Here is a 9129-nt window from a genome sequence, read left to right on the forward strand (position 1 = left end):
GCATGCTTACAGTCCACTCAAAATAATAGCAAATAGGGCAACCACAATTTCACCACCATTGGATCTTCCATGAGAGATAAGGAATCTCCCAACCCAAAGTTGCAAGGCACAAGAACATATGGCAAGCCCATAAGTAAATCTGAGACCAAGACCTTGCACCATGCTTATCAGAATCCCATAGCGCAGAGTTGTTTGAAGCGAAGAACCTCCAGTGATGGCCTCATCATCTACACGGTACAGGAGAGGACAGGGTATAAGAGCATTTTTCTTATTTACACCTTCAGGCTTCAGGTGCTCACTAACCAGAACTGAATAAATGTATTGACAATGAATGCATCAAAAGTCCAAAAAAATATGCACTCTTTTAAGATTCAGCAACCCTTTGTCCCGAAAGCACAAGTTTAAGCTCAGTGTTCCTGCAGTTGGTTTGCCCACTCATTATTACTGTTTTTATTGGAAGCGTAAATTTTGCACCATCAAAACATTGTAATCATCGTTGGATAATATTATATGGTAACAAATTTTATGTGAAGATTTAAGAATTGTGCTTCTCGGATGGTAAGGCATTAGACACATTTAAAGTGGCTCGGTAGCTAAAAAAGAAATAAGATTTGAAATAAAAAACTATTAAGGTGACTTCTTGATATTTTTTTATTAAAAATTGTATATATCAAAGGGGCAATAGTGACTCAATTCTTTATGCAGCTTGCAACAAATCTGACATATCATTACAAGGTTGTATTATATTTATGCACCGCACCCGTAGCAATGGTAGGAGTATTCCGTATATGTTTTTCCATATATGTATATATATAGGTGGTGCCCTGAGAATATGAGTAAAACCTCTTTTCTCCATGATACCCTAGCTTCTAGTGAGTCTCATGCTAAATATAGGTTTCTCCATATATATAGGTAAAACCTCTTTTCTCCATATGATACCCAAGGATTATTGCCGATACAAAAACCATTGGCTGTCACGTAGCATAATGTGCAACTCAAGATAAGAAAAACGAAGTGGCAGAAACAACTTTCTCAACTGGACAAAACTGCATGATATACCACAAAGAGTGGCTATCAACAGGCTCTCCGGCTGCATAGATTCAGTAACTGAAACTAACAAGACAAGATTCAGCATTCGCTACCGATCGATGTCACAGACATGTGATGATTAGCCTTGGACTTCCTCTCTGATCTCCTGCATGAGCTCCTCCTTGTACTCCTCGAACGTGCCATGGTAGGTGCTCACGGTGCCATCCTGCACCACCCACACCTCGCTGCTCTCCTCGTCGTCGCACACCCGGGAGATGAGCCTCGAGTCGTGGCTCACCAGCACGACCCCTCCGGCGAACTCGCACAGCGCGTCGGCCAGCGCGTCGATGGTCTGCATGTCCAGGTGGTTGGTGGGCTCGTCGAGCAGCAGCACGTGCGGCTCCTCCAGCGCCATCGACGCCAGCACCACGCGCGCCTTCTGCCCGCCGGAGAGCCTGTTGATCGGCGTCAGGTGGCTCTCGCTCGGCAGCCCGAACTCGGCAAGCGCGGCGCTGGCCTCAGCCTCGTCGCCGTCCAGGTCCGGGTGGGCCTCGAGGAGGTGCTGCACCGCGGTGTGGTGCAGCTTCAGGGTGTCGACGAACCGCTGCGAGTAGCGCCCAGTCCGGAGCTTGTGGTGCGTCCTCACCTTGCCTTGGGTCGGGGAGAGCTCGCCGGACAGCAGCTTGAGCAGGGTGGACTTGCCTGCCCCGTTGGGCCCGACGATGGCGGCTCGGGTTCCCATGTACACGTCCAGTCCACGCCTGACAGCGTGAAGTCCGGGTACCTGAACCCTGCCTCCGAAAGCTGGAGGAGCGGCCGGCGTCGGGGGAGCTCGTCGGGCGCCGGGAAGTGGAACTCCACGCTGTACTCGTCGCACCTGGCCTTGTTGTTGTTGGGTTTCCTCCTCCTGCTCTTCCTGGCCGCCTTCTCGAAATCGTCGAAGTTGCCGCGGTAGGCGTGGAGCTTCTTGTCGTGCAGGTGGATGATCTCGTCGCACACGGAGTTGAGGAAGTCCTGGTCGTGGGAGACGACGATGACGGTGCTCTTGCACCGCGCGACGAGGTACTCCTCGAGCCACAGCACGGCGCGGAGGTCGAGATGGTTGGTGGGCTCGTCCAGCAGCAGGAGCGTCGGCTGCACGAACAGGGCGCCGGCGAGGGTGATGCGCTTCACCCAGCCGCCGCTGAAGGAGCTAGCGGGCCTGGCCTGCTTCTCCTGGTCGAAGCCAAGCCCCGCCAGGATCTTGGACGCCCGCGCCGTCGCGGAATCCCAGCCCCCAACGCTGAGCTCCTCGTACACCTCGGCGAGGCGGGCGGCGTCGCCGGAGCCCTCGAGCTCGGCCCTCTCGGCGCGCAGCCTGGCGAGCTCTTCGTCCGCCGCGAGCACCACCTCGATCACCGGACGGGGGTCATCGTTCTTGTCCTCCTGCGCCACGAGCGTCGAGCGGATGCCGCGCGGCACCGGGAGCTTCCGCCCCTCCGCGAGCAGCTTCAGCAGCGCGGACTTGCCCTTGCCGTTGGGCCCCACGAGACCGTAGCGTCGGCCGTGCGAGACACGCAGCGACGCGCCTACGAACAGCGGCACGCCCTCCACGGACACGTCGAAGTCTTCGAGCACGATGTCCCTGGCGTTGTCGGCGGCGGCGGCAGCAACGGGTCCTCCCGGGGCGCGGCCGCGGATCGTGACGGCGAACGCGTCGAGGTTGTCCCGGAGCGCGTCCATCTTGGCGGCCTCCGCGCGCGCCGCCGCCTCCGCCTCGCGCCTCTCCTTCCTCAGCGCGTCCTTCTTCGAGAGCGCGGCGGCTTTGAGGTCGACCGTGGCGCGCGACCTCCTCCGCTCGGCGGCCTCGTCATCGTCGTCGTCCGAGTCCGAGTCCGACGGAGGCAGATCGACGCCTGCTAGGTATGGGTTCGAGGTAGCGGGCCTCGTGGAAGCGGGCTTGGGCTTGGAGGGTTTCTCGTCCACCGTGACGCCGGACTTGGCGGCGGTGCGGGAGCGGTGGGTGACCTTGCTGTTGTCGGCGTCGTCGCCCCTTGAATCGCGCGTGGTGGAGGTGGAGAGGCGGCCCTTCGTGGGTACCTTGACGGCGGCGGCGGCGGATGGGAGGGGCTCCGCCGACTCCGCTTTCTCGTCGGCGTTGGACCTCTTCTTCTTCGCGTTGCGGTTGCCGTCGCGCACCATGATGCTGTGAATTCCGCGGCTCCCTCCGGTGATGCTCTACGATTTCGGCCCAGCGAGATTTATATGGTGGAGTACTCAGTTGGTGTTGGTTCCGGTCACGCAGGAGAGGGAACGGATCGGATGCTCATCCAACATTCCAACGTGCCCCGCACACACATCCTGTGAAAAGAATCCCCCGCTGCACGCCATGGTGATACAGTCAGAAAAACTAATGAAGGATTAATGAGCAAATGCTGGGTGATTTATACAAATAAAAATGTGCATAAACATCAGCTCACACGACGAAGACATGAACACAGATGGGCGATGATGCAGCCGATGCCAAGTACACCCATCCACAATCTGAGTGCTGCTTCTGCGGAACCAAGTTCTGAGGCCACCCAGATAATTCTTTAATTGCTCCGAATTTGTCAATGTTACAAATTTTTATCTCTGAATACAGCTATATCTGGACTATTAGCTGCCATAGATTTGCAACAGCGCAGACCTAGAGTTGGCAGCAGAGATTTTGCAAAAGTATACAATTACAGACAGTTACATCATCGTGTTCCAGGGGCTTTCTTGCCCGGCGCAGTTGAAACTCCAAGAATCCTTGTCTTCAGTCATCACTTTCATCACTATCATACTGGCAGAGGGACTGAAGAACATTGGTCTTCTCTTCTGAAGCTCCACTTTTTTCCTCGGTGGCAACAACAGGTGCTTTGCCGTTATCTTGGACAGCTGCAGATTCAGTCTTCTGTTTCTTCAGAGGATTTGCAGCAGTGTGCTTTGGTTTCACTATGAATTGGGGCATCTTAGATGCCACCGTCTTCTTTACTGTAGGGCAAAAGTTAAACAGTAAGTAAGCCATTTGTTTTCGAAATGGAACATTATTAGTTAACCATAATAACAAAGGTAACACTAGAAAGAAATAGTAGCAACATAAACAGGGTTGATGTTTGTAATCCATGATAATGACGGTCATGGCCAAGATAAGCTGCCTCAGTGCATGGTATGTGGAACATGATCAGGCTCAGCTCATATAAATATGTGAATTCTCAAATTTGGGGCTCTGCATGTGCAGTCATGGACCTTAACAGTACAAATAATGGGGTAAAAAATTGATGAGCGCATATGTGCCTACCTTCTTTATTGGTACTCTCAGGACCATTAGTTGTGGTCAAGACATCTGTTGGATTTAACACTGATTCAGAAGACCCATTGGTCTGCAGAGAAAAAAAATACAACTGTCAGCCGACCAAACAAAGGAATTCAAGAGACATCAGACTGAAAACGAAAACACAACTGTCAGCCGACTACATAAAGGAATTCAAGAAACATCGAATTGAAAACGAAATACAAGAATTTTCATGCCAAGACAGAAAAGCAAACAATATACTCTTGACTCTGAACACAAAAAACTTCTGAAATATTACCAACATAAATTGCTACAGTGAGGGATACTTCATATTACCATTAGATTTGCGCCAACGTTTGCTGTTTGTAAACATATTGCTCAATGATCAGCCTTTACTCTTACCAGTAAATGCTTGTTCAGGTAGAGATAGGAAAGCTGTTAGGATAGGGAATCCATTTCTGTTTTCTGGGCTGTTTGGAAAACGAGAAATAAATCTTGCTTTAAAAGAATCCTGCCTGGGGATCCTACTAATGACATTCTATTTTCTTGTCATCTTATTAACCAATGGGAAAACTGCAGAAAAATGGACTACGAAAGCTTCTATTACAGGGGGCTAGGAGAATGGCACACGTTGCGGATGAGATTTTTGGACAAAGACATGGCTGGAATCCCGTAAGAAGGAGGATAGCTGCATGATGTCCTTCTTCATCCTTTCCTGCTGAAAAACCCGAAAACTCCAACTCCTGGAAAGTCTGGCTGTAGTAGATTGTAGTCTCTGTGTCTGTTTGTTTTTATGTGTCTTGATAGTCGTTGGTCGTCTAGGTCAAAAGTTCGGTTGGTTATTTATATCTTCAGACTCTTCAATTGGGTTCTGATTTTTGTTTCTAGAAAAGTAGTAGAGTTGTCCTGCTTCTCTTCAATGCGGTTTCGTTTTGAAAACAATGTATAACTGGCACTCTAGTTTCTTCAATGAAACTGGGAGCCCATTGAGGCTCCTCTTCTCTAAAAAATAAAATAATGGCTTCATCATTTTTAGCTCCAACTGTTGATGTATCTAATGCAAACTGAAAACATCCTAGATAAAAGATAACAAACACTTCACAGAAGACAACTAGTATTTCAGCATTTGAAGTTTGCTTATTAGCTGGCTTACAATTTAAACAAATCTACACATATATGCTGCATATTTACAGTTTACCAAGAAGAGGAATTCCGAAATGTTTCAAATAGAACAAGTGTACAGACATTATAAAACAGCCTATTTTGAGGTTGTAACTGATGGCTGTTTTGTCAAGTCAACTAGTTTTGGAAGATGAAATTGAATTCAAGCTAATGCTCTAAAGTGATTCTACTACAATTGATGATTAAGAACATATAACCCACAAAATGAAATAAAACTAGAAAAGGAAAGGAAGAATACAGTGAGATAAGTACCTTCGCCGTGATACTTGACTGGCCTGGTATACCAAATTCTTCATCATCGTCGTCATCGTCATCGATCCTTTTCACATAGTCTTTCGAGTTCTGCAACAGCCAACAGTTCGAGAGAGTTAGAAAAATCCATGCAAAAGTTTGCACCTGCAGGTACATATGGAAGTTTGCATAGAGGATTACTCGGAAAGTGATTGATTTGATGAGTTCTTCGTCTTCTTCATCTAGTTCTGCTACCGTCTTTTCCTCCTGTAATCACATACAAAATTACAAATGTTAGAGAAAGAGAGATTTTAAGAAAATGATGGCAGAAACACACCATGCCATTAGCAAGCTACTATACAGAATTCCTGAAAAATGAAACACTACATGTAAAACTTTTATTAAAAATCAGAAAAAAAATGTTGCGCACTTGCCTTCAGGTGAGCGGAATGCTTCAAAATTTCGAGCATCTGGTCAACTGATACTCCTGCATGTCTCGACTGCAAACGGAACAAAAAAAAACAATGTCAGAACTCAGCAAGTTAACATTTCAAGTGCATATACAAGTACAGTTTAACCTAACTTAAAAGAATGGCCAGAGACCAGATCGTACCTTCATGGACCGCATCTCTTCTAAAGCAGCAAGTATGTCCATGTCCTGCTTTGAGTCGTTCGCTCTGTTCTCCAGTGCTCTCATCGCATCTCCCATCTCCTCCGCTTCTCGTTTTCTCTTCTCTTTGTCCACAACCTGAGAAAAAAAATACATCACCATGATTAAATTCAAGCTCAAACTGATTGAAACATAGAAGCTGTGCCGAATATGCCCCACACAATTTACCTCGTCCTCTGCACGCCACGGTTCGAAATTCCGACTAGCCCCAGATTCCACCGTGTAGTCTGAATTCTGGGGGTCTGTTTTGAAGGTAATCTCGGCTGAGCACCTAGTACACTTGAAGTAAAACCTAAATATTTGTATGCCCAAGTATGTCTGCACACAAAAAGGAAAGCATGTTAGCACGGATTTGCATTGCATTGCGCCGATATATCAGTAATCAGAAATACACATTTTCAATATGGATATATGATTCAATAATTCCAAGCAATGGATAATAAAATACTAGAAGGTTATGTTTCCCCATATATACTGATGGACACTGCATATTAAATATTGGTTGCAAATTTGGGTAGCTTGTTTGACTAGCAAGATCTTCATACGACTGGGATCACTAAGATATACTAGCTTTTTGTCCAGGGCAGAACAAGCATCAACAGGCAAACACCACGGCAAAATCGACACACTGTCAGTCGCCAATCGAAGCGCGAATCGACTCAATTTCGTGCAATTCGAGACCGCCGCGGTTCTAGGGTTAGATAACAAAGCCTAGTATCGCGAAAGAGGGGCGGGCGGGGGCGCGTGCGTACCTCGCCGATGCAGTCCTCCTTGCGCGAGTTGAACTTGGTGCCCTTGTAGATGTATGTCCCGCAGGTGCCGCATCGGATGCTCATGGGGAGCATCATGCGCACCTTGATCTGCTGGTTCTTGGGCTGCTTCCGCCGCGGGATCTTCGCCGGATCGAAGTCCGGCGGGTAGTACTTGTTCAGCACCTTCCGCTCACCCATCGCGCCGCCGCCGGGGTGCTCGCCGGAGCGCTAGGTTGGACGCGCCGGAGAGGGGAGGGGCAGGTCGTTTCGCGGGCGGCGCTGGGCCGCTGGCGGGTCGCAAAGGCTGGAAGGCGGCAGGGATTTGGGTTGCGCTCGGGTTCGGCTGTTTCGGACGGGACGAATAGCAACCCGGCTCGAACCGTCACGGAAAATAAAACAAGCGGGCTTGTGGTCGGTGTCGGGTGAACTAGCGTGGGCGGCTTTGAAAAAAAAAAAACGCGTGGGCGGCTTTGGGTTAGTGATTTAGCGTGAGGCCTAAACACCTAGTTTGGCTGCAAATTTTTCCAAACCCAAAAAATCTACAAATCCGGGTAACAAATGCCACATTTTAGTAAAGTCATTGCAATCCCTAAAAAAAATCCGTGAAGTCATTACAAAGTTCTTTCAAAATAGTATCAAAATAAGGCCTTGTTTATTCTCTCGTATTTTTCTTCCCAATAGATATGGAATGGAAGGAAATTTGGTGTTCACTCAATCCTCTCAAATACCCTTCCCAAAAAATACACTAGTACGATGGAGAGTTTTCAATTTAGTAAAAAAATATGGGGATGAGAGGAGATATCTCGGGATTATTATGTTCAAAATCGGAGAAGTAAATGAACCAGTGGAGAATTTCCGGGATACAAAATAATCTCCTCTCATCCTCATAAATACACTAGAAATAAACAAGGGCTAATAGCGGAGGCATGGAGAAGCAGAGCCTGGCCCCCTAACACCATTGATTTGCACCTTAAGTTTATGAACAGTACAGATTTTGTATTTTTTGCTCTAAACGAGCCCCTCAACACTCAGTCTGCCTCCGCCACTTATCTGCAATAACACTAACAGAAATATTACAAACTGAGAACTCGGAATTACGAGCCAAAATATGTTCCGCCATATTCAGAAAACTTAAAGGAGCAAGACAAAAACTTCATGTCGCTCACCTTAGTCTGTCGATCAATCCCGCACCAGGGATAGAATACGCTGAATCATGGACAAGCAATCTAAGACCGAAAATGATATTGGGAAACCATGAGATCTAGAAATTGCAAGTGCCCGCCTAAGAGCATGTCTAGCAGGCCCCTTATATTTCTGCCCCGTATCTGGCTGCTTTTTCGCCCCGTATCCAAAAGTTGGCAACGAAAGAGGCATTCCGTCTAGCGAGAACCCGTATTTCGCCCCGTATTTTCAAAAATAAAAACCCCGGGAAGTTCGATTTCAATGAATCATACTACGGATTTCATTGATCATACTACGGATTTCATTGATTCTACATCCAGAATGCGCGATCCTACTCGGGGAGGTCGACTAGGTACGAGTCCGCCTCCGCCTCCGCCTCCCGCAACTCCGCCTCCTTCGCGGCGGCGATGGCCGCCGCCACCTCTTCCTCGATTGCCCTCTTCCTCTTGGCGTCGTCCTTCGGGAACTGCCGTAGCTCCTTCAACAAGTCCGGGGCCTCCTCGTCATCGCCGGCGAGCGGAGCTCTTCTAGCGCCGGTGCTCCCGCTGCTCCAAGCCTCTTTCGCCCGGCGGCGGCGCTCCCGGTCGGCGCGCCACTCGTCGAACTTGAGCCCGCTCATCGGCTTCATCGGCGGATCCTCGATGAACCGGCGCCCGCCCCGCGCGAAGTCGATTAGCTTTTCCGGGACGGACGCGGCGCCGTTGTACTTGCGGGCCGCGGCACGTGCTGCCGGCGGCGGATCTCTTGCATTGCCGCCGCCACGCTTCCTCTACGGTGTCCGGCGA

At 49.0% G+C, this 9129-nt stretch overlaps 1 protein-coding gene and 1 pseudogene across 1 annotated transcript; both read right to left on the bottom strand.

Annotated features, from left to right (window-relative positions):
• Positions 1–1087: 1087 nt before the first annotated feature.
• Positions 1088–3210, bottom strand: LOC124663750 (annotated as a pseudogene).
• Positions 3211–3560: 350 nt separating this feature from the next.
• Positions 3561–7425, bottom strand: LOC124660840 (splicing factor YJU2-like). The gene is made up of 8 exons (XM_047198677.1): positions 7163–7425; positions 6579–6728; positions 6354–6488; positions 6175–6240; positions 5942–6007; positions 5762–5851; positions 4334–4415; positions 3561–4026 (listed from the first exon to the last, which is right to left on the bottom strand). Exons 1-8 carry the CDS (start codon positions 7358–7360, stop codon positions 3809–3811), a joined length of 1005 nt encoding a protein of 334 aa, XP_047054633.1. The 5' UTR covers positions 7361–7425; the 3' UTR covers positions 3561–3808.
• Positions 7426–9129: the final 1704 nt, after the last annotated feature.

The sequence above is a fragment of the Lolium rigidum genome, chromosome 6, assembly GCF_022539505.1.
Source record: "Lolium rigidum isolate FL_2022 chromosome 6, APGP_CSIRO_Lrig_0.1, whole genome shotgun sequence".
Taxonomy (NCBI): Eukaryota; Viridiplantae; Streptophyta; class Magnoliopsida; order Poales; family Poaceae; genus Lolium; species Lolium rigidum.

Coding starts and splice junctions, on each gene's coding strand:
- LOC124660840 (XM_047198677.1), bottom strand. CDS start 7,360: ATGGGTGAGCGGAAGGTGCTGAACAAGTACTACCCGCCGGACTTCGAT. Junction 6,729..7,162: donor AGGAGGACTGCATCGGCGAG/GTACGCACGCGC, acceptor TTTTGTGTGCAG/ACATACTTGGGCATACAAAT. Junction 4,416..5,761: donor AGTCAAGTATCACGGCGAAG/GTACTTATCTCA, acceptor TTTTCTCTGCAG/ACCAATGGGTCTTCTGAATC.